At 38.6% G+C, this 17,591-nt stretch overlaps 1 protein-coding gene across 1 annotated transcript in view; it reads left to right on the forward strand.

The window, feature by feature from the left end:
* Positions 1-17,591, forward strand: part of psme3ip1 (proteasome activator subunit 3 interacting protein 1) — a 97,573-nt gene that overhangs the window by 49,579 nt on the left and 30,403 nt on the right. Inside the window, exons 3-5 of the mRNA XM_060837771.1 lie at positions 6,825-6,923; positions 9,121-9,242; positions 17,060-17,193. Of these exons, the coding sequence (XP_060693754.1) occupies positions 6,825-6,923; positions 9,121-9,242; positions 17,060-17,193 (355 nt within the window). The remainder of the gene's footprint in view (positions 1-6,824; positions 6,924-9,120; positions 9,243-17,059; positions 17,194-17,591) is intronic.

The raw sequence follows: 17,591 nt of genomic DNA on the forward strand, positions 1-17,591 counted from the left end.
GCAATTCTTTAAAAATCTTAGACAAATTGTGTTACCTTAGGTAAGTATTTCATTGAGATTAGATAGAACGATCTCTCTTCCATAAAAGTGGTGACTTTGCAGAAGCCACATACTTGATAAGCTGCATTTGATAATTCTTTAATCTCACACATTTTCATGGGTATTTATCAACCGTTCTTTTTATAGCAGGTTACCACATATGCACCGTTGCTTAACCAATATGTTGAAGAGGTGACCTGTTGTCTGTTTTGTACCAAGTTTTTGTGTCACCTGTCTCTTTCATTTAATCCAGGTTACTTTTTTGTAATTAGCCCAGAAACATTGGAAATATGCTAAGAAGTAAAGCTTAAAAGGACCTTGACTAAACCATGCAATATATTTGTACTTGAGACTCTATTTTTAACTGCGTACAAATAAAGATAATTGATATAGTATTGGCCACAACCTAACAACATCCTAAGATGCTTTACAGATAGCGAACTGTAGTTGGCTATTGTTACAAAGGATAAAGTGGAAAACAATGTTGAAAGTCACCAAAATAACAATAAGATAAATGAATAGATAATCAATTTTACTCATGCTTGTTGAAGGATAAATATTATTCAAGACACGGGAACAACTTGCCTGTTCTTTGTGCATTAGGGTTGTCCATCTTTTTTGCGTGAGGAGAGAGTAATACTAATTTTCCTGTCATTTTTGGGGTAGTAGCTGGGGTAGTGAGCAAGTATCAGCAAGTTATGATTTTACACATTGGAAAATTTGAATTTTAGTGAAAAAAACATCCAAAGCAATAAGTTCATAATTTAAATAAGGAATAAAAATTACCGTTAAAGGTTGCCAAGCAGCAGAACTAACTAATAAAACCTTTTCTCGCTAGCAGTTGATGTTGGGTTTCAAACTACATAACCAGAACATTAGCTCAGGTTTTGATTTACTAGTCCAGCAACATTACCACGACACCACTGCCTCCCCTAAGCTGTGTATATTTCTGTTTTTTTTGTTCATTTGCTGTCAAAAATAGTTTGTACTTCAGAAAACTGTTTGGGTTAACTTATCTAACCTGTTTATTAGAGCATGAATCATTGATCTCAGTACAACTTCCAGCTATTTTTAATAATGTCTCTCAAGACAATTGCTTACACTGAAAGGAGGCACATTCTGTATCAATTTGTAATATAAGCACTAAATGCTGGGTTATGTTGTTGAATGAAGATTTTGGAATGTTCAGTTGGCTGTTCATTCTGAATTGAGGTTGATTTGAAACACTGAATATAACCAGTTAAAAGTAAGTAGTATGTGGCTCAGTTAAGGAGAGCATTGTTTTGTTACTGCCTGCTAAGTGAATATGCTTCATGGATATACAAACTGTACTGTTCTATTCAGGTGCATTCTGTAGGTTTTAGAATAGTGGTATCTCTTCAAAGATTGAAATATGAATGGTTCCATAATCTTTCACTGCAGAGAGTAGATGTATATCTCTTCCATCCTATTTGTTGTATCTGACTAATGGTGGGGGAAGAAATAGCTCAACAAGTATTTTTTTACCTTATTTATCCAAACAGATTTTCAGATAAATTTTAAGCATAGGAAATCATTGACAGGTGTACTCAGCACTGCTGAATCTGAGAAATATTCATGACAGACGCAACATTATTGTTACTTGTGTACGTTTTATCAATTGCTGTGCAACCTGTGCTAAGATACTTCGGGGTGTAATGTATTGTTGCAATTTTTTAATCAAGTAGAGTTTGCAAACAAGTGGCTTTAAAAAAATCTCTAATACGTAATGTGAAGTTAAATCTTTGAGCATCATTTGTGTTCTTGTATGTTGCATTGTATACATTGTAACCAGTTGTGTTGCACTGTGCATACAAAACTGTTCAGCTGTGAGACAAGGTGGTCAGATCTGAGAGCAGGCAGTAAAGACCGCCAGCCAGATTAGTGAAAAGAGATGGCTTGAGGACCCACCGCTCTGTATAAGACTATAGGCTGTATGTGCATAAGTAGGCCATTTAGCTGTTAAGTCTGCTGTGCCCATTTGGTGAGATCATGGTTGATCTGATAATCCTCAGTTCAATTTTCCTGACTTTTCCCATAATCCTTGATTCACTTACTGATTTAAAAATTTGTGTATTTTGGTCCATCTTAACAATCCAGCCATAACAGCTCTCTACGGTAAAGAATTCTGAGATTATGCCCTCTGGGGCTAGACTCTCCCACAAGGGCAAACAACCTTTCTGTATCTACTCTGTCAAAGACCCTAAGAATCTTGTTGTTTCAATAAGGTTGCATGTCATTCTTCTAAACATCAATGAGAACAGGCACAACCCATTTAATATCACCCCATAACACAGTTCCTGCGTATCCAGTATCAGCTTAATGAATCTTCTCTCGACTGCCTCCAATGCCAGTGTACCTTTCTTAGAAAACTCTGTTTTCCAGCTGTGCTCTAACTAGTGTCTTGAATGGTTTTAGCAAAACCTTCCTGTGGAGGAAGAGCTAGGAAGGACATTCTCCAAAAGTATTGGAATTAGATTGTGTTGTCATGTACACTTAAGTATAGGGAAACATGAGGACAGTGAAAAAGTGTGCATTCTCCAGAGTCGTAGAGTCATAGACATGTACAGCACAGAAACAGACCTTCTGGTCCAACTCGTCCACGCCGATCAGATATCCTAAATTAATCTAGTCCCATTTGCCAGCATTTGAACCATATCCCTTTTAAACCCTTCCTGTTCATATTCCCATCCAGATGCCTTTTAAATGTTGTACCAGTCTCCGCCACTTCCTCTGGTAGCTCATTCCATACATGCACCACCCTCTGCATGAAAAAGTTACCTCTTAGGTTCCTTTTAAGTCTTTTCCCTCTCACCTGAAACCTAGTTCTGGACTCTCCCCACCCCAAGGAAAAGGCATTGTTTATTTACCCTATACATGCCCCTCATGATTTTATAAACCTCTATAATGTCACTCCTCCGTCATCTTGCTCACAAAAACAGAATATAAGAAATCTTTTCTTAAAAAAGAGTCAAAAGGTAAGAAAATGTCCAGATCTCAAATTGTAAAGTATTATCTTCATACAAGTGTTTGGAACACTCAGCTACCAATGCAGACACCTGGGCCTAGCCACGGCCTAAAGTTTTGGTCAGCCTGTGAGTCTTATAATGATTGCTGAGAGGAGCTGTGTTATTGTTGCTGTTGCTGCCACCGCTGCCCCCAAATGCTGGAAGGAACCGTATCATTGCTGGCACTGCCACATCCAATCACCAGGATGGCAAGGATGCTGCTGCCATTACTGCATACATTGCAATCCCTTACATCAATTCCAATCCTGGGAGGAATGTGCCAAAATGAGGTCTCTTGGGGAGGAATTTTGATTCCTATTCATCCACTGGGACAAGGCAATGACCTTAACTAGATTTACAATCTTCTTTTCTCGCCCCAGGCTTGTTCCTAGAGATGAGAATCCATGGTGAAATATTACTCTGGATAGGTGATGTTCAACCTCCACTAGAAACTGGAGAAATGTTAGTCAATCAGAACCTCTCAATGAGGGACCTCACAGCCTCACTCAGTGCTATCATGCAGCAGCAATAAAGGGAGTACCAGTGGGATAATTGGTTAAGTGGAAGGGAATGACAGTTCCTCCTCAATTCTCACATTCAGAACGTGACCAGCTCAGCATGTGGACTGACTACCACCTACTTGTCTCGCATAATGCAACTTAAGGATTTATAACGAACAGTGCACACTGAACACAGTGCATGAGCATCATGAAAGATGAGAAAGTGAGGACTACAGATGCTGGAGATCAGAGCTGAAAATGTGTTGCTGGAAAAGCGCAGCAGGTCAGGCAGCATCCAAGGAACAGGAGATTCAACGTTTTGGGCATAAGCCTGAAGAAGGGCTTATGCCCGAAACGTCGAATCTCCTGTTCCTATCATGAAAGATGGGCAAGGTGACCAAATCTGAGTCAAAGATAATTAATAATGATGAATAAAATAATATGACTGAAAAGTTACAGAAAACAAAATGCACCGATCAGTTCTAATGCTTATTGCTTCTTGTAAAACCCAGGAAAGGACGTGCAATTTCTAGTCTTTATCTCAGGCATTCTGATTGCATCTTGTTGAGTTTCAGGTAATGGAAAGCAAGCATTTCTGTTTCTTCATCATTTGCAAATGTTTGGTGGGTGGTGGAGTCCTGTGAAATAAAATTCCAAATTTGCTTGGATGGGAATTCCACTGAAATAAGTTCTGCTTGTGTTGATATGGAAGTCAAGATAGCAATTTTATGATGAATCTTTAGTATACTTGCTGGGTTCTTCCACCACTTCTTGTATTTCTAGTTGGCCATATCAGAGCACAATAGTGTTTAAGGGGCAGGAGCTTTGTGTCCTGTAATGTACAATGTATAATTCTGCTACTAAAGTAGAATTTTTATCACTTTTGAGGTCACAAAGTCTGTGTGTGGTGTCACTGCCTTTGGGCCAATCATAGTTTAAGTTTTTGATGAGGGAACCTTGCAAATTGGTAACTGAATGAGTTTCAATCGGCAGTATAAAGCAACTTTGCTATTTATTGTTTGAAGATGATTTTGTAGCAGCAATAATGTGTGATCATAAAATATTAGCCAGTTGTCCTCTTTGATGATGGATCACTTACAATGGATAATGGTTATCTGGAGCAAATTTTGAAGAAAAATAGGCTTCAAAATAAACATAACCATCTTAAACTGGTATTCTAGGACAGACAATGCAAATTAAGGTTGTGTGAATAGAATAATTCAAGCAAACGAAAAACTGAGAGCAATACCTAACACATTGTGTATTGACAGGATAAAACCACAAGGGCATGATTGAGGTGCAGTATTTTCTCCATTTAAATTTGCCTTTCTTCGACAAATCTATCTGTGTTGTTTTTAACATTCCACTTATAGATTTATGATTAATGAATTCTTCTTTTCAAAATTACCTTCAGACAAAATTTGCATTTATGCAGTGTGATATCACATTCTCAACATGAAGTGCAGTCGCTGTGATGTAGGGAAGAAATGACAGCTAATTTGTGCACAGGATCCTTAATAGAAATGAGTGCATAACCAGATGATTTTTTTTGCTGAAAATAGGGATGTTGTTCCAGGGCACTCACATAACTTTCCATTAAAATTCAATTACTGGCACAGGAACCTGCATCCATTTCAACAGATAAATGGGCCTTTGTTTTAATATGTCAGCCAAAATACACTGACTGAAACTCCTTTTAGCACTGCACTGAAGCCTTGTTGAAAGTTCACATTCAAATCCTGAGAGTGCAATGATCTGAGCTGAACTGATACTTAGAAAGGTAAAAGGAATTACTTTGTTAGTCCTCATGGTTAGTAGCCTTGTTTTTGTCAACATTGTACTGCATTCATACTGTATCAAGTGTTGTTACTGAGTTAGCACCATCTGTCTGATAATCTGTGGGAAACTTGTCCAGCTGTGCACAGGTGCAATTTGACCAACTAACCTTTTTTCAGCATGATGTCTGGGGATTGGAGCTCAACTTCTTGGCAGTAGTCAATGGCATCCAATTTACTGTGTGAAGTGAAGGCATGGATTTTGTGCCAGTTGTGGCATTAAAATTGGCTGTGTTTGTGCTGTCATCACTTTTTTGAATCTGAAAGCAATGTTCGGATATGGCATGTGCAAATAAGCTTGGAAAATCAGAAGGTGCTATTAGTAACTGCCTTTTTCCAGAGGCTGCACTATTGAGGCACTCCCAACTGCAATTAAATGGAAATCTAAGAACTGATGAGAACTTCTACCTTTTGCATTCAGAAGGAAAAGGTATATCATGTAAAACTAAGTGTAATTGAGATTTTAATGGTACTGAGTTCACAAATACTGTTAAATTCCTCAATGTGCTCAAAAGTTAATTTTATGGAGGTTTGCTGATAAATGCTTTCATTTAAGGGATTCCAGATTTTTAAAATGAAGTGTCATATACAATTGTTAAAAGTATCTTTTACGTTAATGCTATGTGTACGCCTCAACTGTTTATACCATTCTTGGTAAAATCTAATTAAAAGCAAAGAACAATCCGGGCATTTTACTTCCCGGTTTGCTGTCTGTGCCATTGGTTCAATACAATTGGCTAATGACATCACAGCTGCTAGATTAGTCAAGGCCTCTTTGACTTGGTGCCAGAAACAAATGGATTTTTCAGGAACAAAAGAAATCTTGTCATGGAAATGCCAGTGAATGCTAAATCTAGCCCAAGATCCGCAAATTCTCAGAATCGACAATATTGTATGATACGTTTGTTTTCTATAATGTGGACTAGAATTTACAAAATTTTTAAAAAAACAATTCATGGGATGTTGGCATCGTTGGCTAGGCCACCATTTATTGCCCATCTCAAATTTCCCAGAGGGCAGTTGGGCGTCAACCACATTGCTATGAGAATGGAGTTGCGTGTAGACCAGATCAGGTAAGGACAGCATATTTCCTTCCTTAAAGGACCTTAATGAACCAGATTTTTTTTAGCAATACTTAAAGGGGTCATTTTTAAAATTCCAGGTTTTTAAAATTGAATTCACATTTCACCGTCTGCCATGGTGGGATTTGAACCCAAATTCTCAGAACATTAACCGGGGTTTGCGGATTACTGGTCCATTGACACTACCATTATGACATTTTTTCCTCCTTGTACAATGCATGAAAGCTGAATTATTTTAATTTTAGTACACAAACAATTACAATATAACTAAATATATTGGAAAACATTAACAAACTCACGGCACTATCTGTGGTCATACATGTTCCATTTATACTTTTGCAGAATGTCCGGAGCAGGTCTATGATCCTCGATCATTGTATGAAAGGCTTCAAGAGCAGAAAGATAAGAAACAAGCTGAATTCGAGGAGCAGTTTAAATTCAGTAAGATGATGCCTTCATAGTGATTCATTGAGACCTGTGCTTAAAAATGTTAAGTATACCGATTTCTGTAACCCAACCCTCAAAAGAACTGGTGCATCAGAACATAAGAAATTGGAGCTGGTGTAAATCATATGACTTCTTCAGCCTGCTCTGCCATTCAATCTGATATAGCTAATCTTCTGCCTCAACTTCATGTTACCTACTTGTTCCCCATATTCCTTCATTTCTTGAGCAACCAAAAATCTATCAATCTCAGCACTGAATATTTAATCATGAAATATTTGCAACCCTCTGGCGTAGAAAGTTCCAAAGATGCACAAGCCAGTGAGTGAAGAAATTTTTCATCTCAAGACCATAATGATTGAACCGTTAACCTGAAATGGTACTGTTATTGAGATTCTTCAACAATTTTGTAGTTTGTACGTTGTCAAGTTTTGTCAGTATTTTTGAGAAAAAGTTCCCATTCATAAAACCCATTCAAACCCATTAAGATTCATTCTAGGTATTCTCAAACACTATGAAACAACCATCTGTTCACATTTCGCATCGAAGATAGCAAATTCTTTAGTAGCCTCTTCAAACTGTCAGTCAAGTTGTGCAGTCAGAACTCTCTGAGAAAGATCATTGGTTTGAAACTCAGCCACACATTCATGGGGAAATGTCACCAATGGGTGCTTGCGAAACTGCATAGCCAGGTGTTTTTTCCTTAATAAAATATGTCTGTCAATTAAAGCAGTACAGCAGAGGATTTTTTGTAAACTCTACTAGTGACTGCAAACTCTTTTTAAAAGTTTAAAGTGTGTGATATTTAAAAAAAAGTTTAAAATCCAGGGTACACAGTCTCAGAATAAGGAATAGGCCATTCAGGACAAGTGAATTTATTCACTTGTTGATTGAGGAATCTTTGAAATTTTTTACCCCAAAGCTCAGTCATTGAGTATGATCAAGACAAAAATCAATATAATTTTTCATGTGGAGACATGGTGAAGGAAAATAGCATTCAGCCATGATCTCAAATGGCAGACCCTTCTGTTTCCTCTGTTCCTGGTTTGAAGCATCTTGGGATGTTTTATTGCATTAAAGAAGCTTCATAAATTAAATTACTTGGTTTCTGATTCTATTACTTTGTTCAGCTACCATGTATGGCACATCTCATTAAATGCTCGGCACCAAGACTGTGTGAATTACAAGAGTCAACATCAAACATGGATTCAAAAATATTGAAATTATAGAACAGTAGAACACTCTGAGTACATTGTGGGTGAAAAAAAAGTGGTTGAGATGTTACAGAAGCCTTCCCTGCATGCTGAATATCCAAGTTAAGTAATTATACTTCAAAAGTTGAAAAATTACTGTACTGAGGATGAGTATTGAAATGCATTTACAATCTGCATCACATTACTTCAGTACTTTCTTCCCAGTTAGTCCATGTAATTTGCTGGTATCCCTCATCATGATGAAGCCTGACCTCAGCTGCTTTGTTTCAGCGTCAAATGCAATTTCATTTGCTGAATCTTGGAGCACATTTGATTATTACTATATGACTCCAAATTGAACTGACTTAGAGTCATAAAGATGTACAGCATGGAAACAGATCCTTCTATCTAACTCATCCATGCCAACCAGATATCTTAACCCAGTCTAGTCCCTCCTGCCAGCACCTCGCCCATATCTCTCCAAACCCTTCCTATTCATTCACCCATCCAGATGCCTTTTAAATCCATGGAAATATTACCTCTCCTGTTGAATAAGAAGTACTTTTGCTTCTAGGATTTGTCAAAATGGCTGTTGTGAGAAGTAGAATACAATGAAGGATCTTTCAAAGTCATATCTGAATATACTTCCATGACTGCACTGTGACTAGTGAATATCAGCATTGAGATGGAGGAAGCAGATTCATTTTGATGATTGTGTTTCTCCTGAGAGAGGTTGCTGAAACATTCAGTAACTTTTATGTAATTTTATTTATATGTAATGTGTGTGTATGCATACATATTCAGTGCATAATATGAAAGTTATTGATATTTTCCTGTATTTACTTCCTTGTATGGGACAAAGTAAAACAGCTGATCAAATTAAGCTTATGTTCTAAAAGCATCTGCTTATTGTGTCTGTGGAATAATTTGTGAATATGCCATCTGAAGAAACTACAAGTTGATTTTATACTAAATTAACATGTTTTAATTTTTTTTAACAGAAAATATGGTAAGAGGCCTAGATGAGGAGGAAACAAACTACCTTGATGAAGTTGCCAGGCAACAGGTGCTCTTAGAGAAGCAGCGCAGGGATGAAGATGATAAAGAGTTGAAAGAATATAGAATATCCTTTTGTTGGACCCCAGTTGAATCTTGATTGCAATGATGTAGGAACTTAGTGTCTGATTTCATCATAAAGCTTAAAACTCTGTCATAGATCCAATTCAATGTTAGATGACTTTAACATATATTTTCCTTCTGGATGTTTAACTCCAAAGACAGTATCTCCCTTTCATTTTTCTTTCAAAGTTTGCTTTGCCAATGATAGTTATGCTTCTAGCTTAATCAGTAAAATTGAGTTGTTATTTTAATAAGTTAAACAGTAAATTCAACAAGTACAAGTACCATGTAATGAGGGAATTATAGTACTCTAACATTTACTAGTTGTGCTTCTCTGATGTAGTTTATTCAAATCACACTTTCTGAATTTCATCATCTCATTGCTTACAACAATTTTCTTCTACTTGTATATAGTCTCTCTCTTTGACATTCTTTTATTGTCTTTTCTCTCTGCTTTGCACTTGCAGTAAGCCCTTTGTTTCATGTTTTCTCTCAATATACATTTGTATTTTTTTATTTCAATTGGACTTTCACTTTTTTCCCTCTTATTTATCTAGGAAGCCATTAAGTCACAGAGAGTGTTCAAATCTTTGCTGCTGAATATATCCTGTGTCAATTTTTCTCACTCTCTTCCCTCTGTCTCGAGTGTTTTGGAATAGACTCCCTCTTTCCCTGGAATATTTTCTTTCTTTGTGTTGGACCTGTTGTATGCTTTCTCTACTTTTTCTATGCATGTTCTGGTTCTCTTATGCTATCCCACCAATTCTGTTCCCCAAGTTCTGTTTTGCTTGTTTCATTTCATCGATCTACACTTTTCCTCTTCTTACATCTGCACTGTTCCTTTCTCTTTGATTTTCATCTTTTCCTCCCACTTTCCTGCTGTGTCCTCATTCGTTTCTGTGATTTTCCCCTCTGTTTCATCATGTCCATAACAAAACCTACTGTCTATGCAGCAAACCAGATACCTGAAGATCCATAGTGAACCAGCCAGTGTGTCCTCCTTGAAGCAGAGAGACTGGGGAAGTGCTCACTGGTCATTTTATCAGGAAAGAAACAAACTCCTTTTTGCATCAGGTGGTTGAAGTGCCACCATTCTCTTGTTCTGTGATCTGACTGCTTGGAGGATCTCTTACACTTTCAAAGCATAATACAACATATCAAAAAGATGGATAGATTCATTTGGATGGAAGGTGGCCAGTTTACTGACCTTGACTTCAAAAGGCTTATGAGCAGTGAAGAAACAAGGTTTGAACAGTTTTTAATAAACTTCCCTGAGGAAATAAGCAGAAATTATATTCTCAGCAAAGCATACATTCTTTAAATTAAAACGAACAACCCTAATATTCTGAATTTGATATGTTGTTTACTTGAGCTGCCTGTGGTTGAGTGTTAAGCCTGTTGAGGAGCTGCTATATTTAGATAGCTAATATAGAACCTTTTCAAAATCTTCAGTGGTGCAGACAATCTCGGCAATACAATTTATTGTATTGGTTAATTTAATGATATATTAATGGTGTTGATTTGTGAAGAATTTAATAACTTAAGGATGATGAACAGAATATATTATTTAACTGTATAGACTCAGAGTAAGAGGACCAAGGGAAATCAAGTTTAATCTTTGGGGCTGATGATGTACATGAACGTTTACTTGGTTCTCGTAGTAAACTCTGTAGCATGTGCTGAACCATAGATTTTGCATTTCATTTTAAACTGTGTCATTCAGCCCAAGTTAAGCTATTTATTTATAAAATAACTTGATGCAAAAGGCTAGTAACCAACTTATCCTTCAAACAAAAGCAACATGTCTTTTGTGGGCTCTTTGAGTTTCTTGATTCATGCATTGTTGTTAATAAGCAGCCATTTGTTTGCCTAGTTATGCTGTGTTCACTTGAGGCACATTAGTCATAGAGTCATAGAGACGTACAGCACGGAAACAGACCTTTTGGTCCTACCCGTCCATGCCGACCAGACATCCCAATCCAATCGAATCCCACCTGCCAGCACCCGGCCCATGTCCCTCCAAACCCTTCCTATTCATATACCCATCCAAATGCCTCTTAACTGTTGCAATTGTACCAGCCTCCACCACATCCTCTGGCAGCTCATTCCATAAACATACCACCCTCTGCGTGAAAAGGTTGCCCCTTAGGTCTCTTTTATATCTTTCCCCTCTCACCCTAAACCTATGCCCTCTAGTTCTGGACTCCCTGACTCCAGGGGAAAGACTTTGTCTATTTATCCTATCCATGCCCCTCATAATTTTGCAAATCTCTATAAGGTCACTTCTCAGCCTCCGACGCTCCAGGGAAAGCAGCCCCAGCCTGTTCAGCCTCTCCCTATAGCTCAAATCCTCCAACCCTGGTAGCATCCTTGTAAATCTTTTCTGAACACTTTCAAGTTTCACAACATCTTTCCGATAGGAAGGAGACCAGAATTGCACAAAATATTCCAACAGTGGCCTAACCAATGTCCTGTATAGCCACAACATGACCTCCCAATTCCTGTATTCAATACTCTGACCAATAAAGGAAAGCATACCAAACGCCGCCTTCACTATCCTATCTATCTGCGATTCCACTTTCAAGGAGCTATGAACCTGCACTCCAAGGTCGCTTTGTTCAGCAACACTTCCTAGGACCTTACCATTAAGTGTATAAGTCCTGCTAAGATTTGCTTTCCCAAAATGCATCATCTCGCATTTATCTGAATTAAACTCCATCTGCTACTTCTCAGCCCATTGGCTCATCTGATCAAGATCCTGTTGTAATCTGAAGTAACCCTCTTCATTGTCCACTACACCTCCAATTTTGGTGTCATCTACAAACTTACTAACTGTACCTCTTATGCTTGCATCCAAATCATTTATATAAATGACAAAAAGTAGAGGGCCCAGCACCGATCCTTGTGGCACTCCACTGGTCACAGGCCTCCAGTCTGAAAAACATTCCTCCACCACCACCCTCTGTCTTCTACTTTTGAGCCAGTTCTGTATCCAAATGGCTAGTTCTCCCTGTGTAACCTTGCTAATCAGTCTCCCATGGGGAACCTTGTCGAATGCCTTACTGAAGTCCATATAGATCACATCTACTGCTGTTTAGTGTTTAGACATTGGATATTAAACAGGCATGGAAACCTCGTGGGTAAAACAAAATGCAATTTAGATTTTGTAGTTCTGAACTGCTTCCAAGATACTGAGAAAACTTTGTCATTTGGCAGTGGTGGGAGCTGCTGTCCAGTTACATGCTGTATTGGTGAACTGCCTCAGGTGACGCCACAATAAATCCTCCAGCTTTGTTCTTAATCTTGGGTACAGAGTCACAAGGTGTAAAAAGAAAAGAATCTGGAGATTTGCAGCAGAACAGATCTGGAAATAACCAGTAAAATGCAGATTGGAATCAGAATGTAGGGCAAGAAGAATTTTCTAATTGTAGGTGAGAGCAAAACTTGTGACATAATAGAAAATAGTCCAGCAGGAAACACTGAAGAAACTTATTTATGTAGCGAGTAGGAAGAAAGTAGAACTTGCTAACACAAGAAATAGTTGTCTCAAATAGCATCGGGATATTTAAAATTGAAGCTAGTTAAACCCATGAGGGAGAAAGAAATAGAGAAGTATATGTTGATGGGATTTGATGAGGAGTGAGAAGACATCTATCTGGGGCAAAACTGCCAGTGTGAAATAGTTGGTTTGGATGTCCTGCCCATTTGCTGCACATTTTATGCAACTCCATTCAACTATTGAGAAAAGTTGAAGTAAATATTTTATTATCTGATAGCTTTCATTTTAATAAAAGAAGTGAATGTTGTGAAATGAAGGCTGTCCTTGAACCATATTGACTTCAGCTTTGTTAGGTCTATCTGACGCTTTACTTGTTTGAATGCTACCCTGATGTCAATGGCAGTCATTCTCACCTCCCTTATAGATTTCAGTGCTCTTTGTTCATGTTTGAACTAAGGCTGTAATGAGGTCAGGAACTGAGAGGATCTGGCAAGCAGGGAACCCAGACTGAGCACATTATTGCTGAGCAAGTGCTGTTTGATGGCACAGTCCATGACACTTGCCATAACTTGGTTGCTGAATTGTGTTACCCATTGCCTGCAGTGCGTCAGCAAAAAATATAAAATCAAACCAACCTGGTACTTCAGAAAACTTCACTGCATCTCTTAAAGTGCTCAGGTATTTAGTGGCTAGAGCAGATGCTGGGAATCTTGCAGAAAGTGTAAAGACCAGATTGTTTCATTTTACTTTTTTTTGCTTATGGACTGAATTGGTAAAAGGACCACAAAGAATTGAGGAAAGAATTGCTGTAGTTTTAAAAAAGGGTGGTTATGGAACCTCACTTTGTGTGCTGAGTATACTGCAACTTTGTTGAAGCAGTGGGGTTGGGGATGCAGAGTGGGAGTGGTTTTTGTTCAAGACTGCTCCAGGGGTCGGTGTACAAAGTGAGATTTGGCTGTCAACAAGTTGGTACTTGGTCTTTGGAGTTGTCACCAGTTGTGGATGCCAATGGTTATCAATCTGATTGACATCTGGGTACCTGTACAGCTTCTGGGTATAAATGATATTGTCAGAAGCCTTTGAACTTCTGAGATGGTGTGCCTTGCTCTCTAGCAAGATACCTATAGCATGAAGAAAGGCAGTTTATTTTCTCCCAACAGTTGCTGTCAGCAGTTGTGTTTAACCAATAACTCAGAGACTTTATAATTTGTGAATGAGTCACTCTGTGCCTTCTGTGAAGAAGCGAAAGAACCTGAAGGAAAAGATCAAAGAACTGAGGAATGTATGAAAATAAGAGGGGCACACCATCAAGTTCTGAGACTGGTGCTATTGAATAGTTTCCTCTGTATGTTTTTTGCTCTCTACTCATGATAGCAATGTTTTTCATCTGGATGCCTGTGCAGTATGATTTTCGAAGGGGATTCAAGTTTTAACTAGTAGAGTTGTGTTATTTATATATATAACCTGTATATATATATATATATATATATGCTTTTCTGTGGTTAGAATCAATCAGCTCGTCATAAATAGTAAATAGAGAAACACAGTCTCTGTTTTCCATGAACTTAAGTTTATCTAACAGGTAAATTTTGGACTTTGCAACTTGTATACAATCTTTAACTTTTTTGATGATGCTGAGCATAGCTTGGCCTCCTTTTCAGTGCGTGAGGTGGAACAGAAGTGAAGCTGGCCTGCAGAATGGCACTACACGGGCAGAAAGGAAGAACAATACCCTGTCTCTTCAGTGGTCTAGATGCATGGTTTAAAAAGCAATTAGTTGTGAAGGTCAGTACCAGGAGTTCAGCATCGAAGACCATGTTGCAGTGAAGGCATTCAATTACCTCAAAAGAATTGACAAGATCAGGAAATGCATTCTCAAATGCCATATGTATCCAATTGCAACACTAGCTTCAGACACCATTCAATTCATCACATCCCCATCAGCCTCCAGCAGCCAGGATTTGTAGCTGATGTTCATATGCTACACCTCACCCTCATACACACTGTTGTATGCCATATACCCATACCGTACAACTTGCAGATCTGGACAGCTATTCGACCATGATGGCCATGACAACCACAAGGTTCACATTCCTCTTTTTTTTTGCAAGAGCGAAAGTGCACAACCAGAGACAGCATGCACTCACTGGATGGGTACAAAGCAGTCCTGCTTATCTTGACCCCGAGGGAGGATACAGTACTGACTGTTTTCCGAAGTGACCTTGCTACAGCTTGGCCAGTGGCAGGATTGAAACCCAATGTTCCCTGTAATTTCTCTTTGTTGTGTGTAGGCAGTTTGTTGCATTTTACAGCTTTAAGATTGCATTACGGAAGATGCATCATAACTTGATCTCACATGCTCAGCTACCAGCTCAGATACTAATGTTGTAGATATTGCATACAAAGTGAGATTTGCATGTGATGAGACATTATGCATAAATGGGCTACAGCTAATGCAAGGGTAGGAGTTGGTGTTTGGTAAAGGGTCATGCCTGTAGAGAACTCAGATGAGGAATTCAGCCAATGTCAAAGCACGCAGGAGTCCAGCACCAACTTGACATGTGGAGCCTACTCATTGAGGCATGCGAGTGGTGGCCAACTCTACAAGCATAGTTCTGCCTGATGAATGAAGCAGCACCTGATAAACCATGCCTCATCTTGCACTGCAGCACAAGCAACATCCACCTAATGTTGGGTGCTGCATTGGTAGCTCAGATCGCTGACACTGTTTGAGTAGATACAAATGTGCAAAGAGGCTCCCAGGAAGTCAGAACACTTCTGCAGTCTGTGCTCCTCTTCTTCCTCACTCTTCTGGCAGCTTGTCCTTCTCTGTGTAGCCTCTGCCTATTTACCTGGCAATGTTCAATGCCACAAGAAAACTGTACTCTATCACCGTATCATTGATCACCTGTTTCATGTAAAAGCTTTCAAGTAAGGAAATGGCTTTTACGGTCAGCCACACCACACCCTTTTGACTTTAGCGACTGGAAAGAACTATGGAATGCACCAAACATTTGTGTACTCTTATTAACAACCAATCTGTCATTAGTCATTGACATCTTTAGAAAATATTGTTTGGGATAGTTGATATTGATTGATCCATCTTTCTTGATGCATGTTTAGCTGTTGAGGTTAAGCAGGCCATTGGCTAGAATGTTAAATAGCAGCACTGGTGACAAATCATCATTGCACACTGAGAGACATCATGAGCTGCTTGATCTGGATATTTCTGAGATGGCGACAATATTTAAACCAATTCTGTGTTTCAAATAGCAAGTGCTAGAAAAACCCAACAGCCCATTATTTGTGTGAACAGGCACTGAGTTTTCATTTGGGGTTCTGGCCAGTTTTAAGCAAAGGTAATCATTTGCTGAGATTTAATGTGTGTCATGTCTACCAGTTGGAGAGTCATTGGGAAATCCACATCACTTTTCTCTGGTAGCCTAAATATATTGCTTTGGAGATGCCGGTGTTGGACTGGGGTGTACAAAGTTAAAAATCACACAACACCAGGTTATAGTCCAACAGGTTTAATTGGAAGCACACTAGCTTTATTGCATTCCAGTCAGACACTTATCTGGGCAGTTTTGTACCTTGCATGAAACACCCATGAGGATAGGGAGTAGGGTTCACTGGTAAGGGGAAGAGGGTGGCTTCTTGCAGGATCTCTGCTCCCTAATGCTCAGTCCCTCAATCAGGCATAGATGCCCAAGCACATTGGAAGCCCCCATCTCACCCTCCTTTTCGCCATAGCTATTGAAATGGGACTTTGCGCCTACGACTAATTGAATACCAATGGCAGTGGAGTAAAGCCTTTTAGGCCCAGACTTGATTGGAGGAAAGCAGCTCCATCTCCATCCTGCTCACTTGGACCTGATCAAATATGACCGACCACACATACACGACACACACCTCAAAAATATGCATTAATTCTGCATATGAACGTGCCTTTGACTTCACCGATACTATCTGACCTGTTGTTTGTTTCTAGTATTTTCTGTTTTCATGTCAGATGTTCATCATCCAGAGTATGTTGTTGTATTTTGTATTCACGAACTTTTTGTAATGACCATTCCTCAATTTGTATTTTTACAGCTGGAACCTGTGTTTCAATTCCTATTTTGCCTTTGTTTGCAGTCGTTTTAGGTTTAGCATTTCTCTATAGTGTACTCACTTTTATTTTTCCATGTTCAGTTACATCAAGGCTGAAAAGCCAGTTGTTCCAATTTCTTCTGAACTTTTGGAGCACAAGCTGTTAAAGTTCCCAGAAACGTCTAGAATTGGCACTGAATAATTTATTTGGTCCTTAACAGAGAACTAACAGTGCCCGCACAAAACTTGCAGCAAATACTGACTCCAAAAAAGATACTGAGAAGAAAGCAGCTGCTAAACCAGCAGAAAACAAGAGCAAGTTCTCTCAAGCAAAGCTATTAGCTGGAGCTGTAAAACGCAAAAGGTTAGTGTCCTTTTAACAGGGAATACCAGTGAAAGACAGAATCATCATTTGAAAATATGATGTTAATGCAAACAAGTTGAAGCAAGGTGTCCTAATACTCAGTACTCATAACAAATGTGGAATTAACCAAGCTGCATGGTAAGATTTGTTATACTTGCTCCAACAATTTTTTTACTTCTCTGCAGCTTATTAATTTTTTGTTATTTCTGTCTTTCAATGTATTAGATAAGTAAATATACTCAAGTGTGCCATAATGATGGCTGTAGCTAGGCTGTTTGCCTATGGCAAGTAACATTGGCAAGCCATGACTTGTGGGTCATGATATCATTATAATGTTCAGAAAAATATGGCTTACTTTTTGCCCCTGTTCTATCCTTGGAATACCGAGATGAACTTAA

This window comes from Hemiscyllium ocellatum, chromosome 17, assembly GCF_020745735.1.
Source record: "Hemiscyllium ocellatum isolate sHemOce1 chromosome 17, sHemOce1.pat.X.cur, whole genome shotgun sequence".
Taxonomy (NCBI): Eukaryota; Metazoa; Chordata; class Chondrichthyes; order Orectolobiformes; family Hemiscylliidae; genus Hemiscyllium; species Hemiscyllium ocellatum.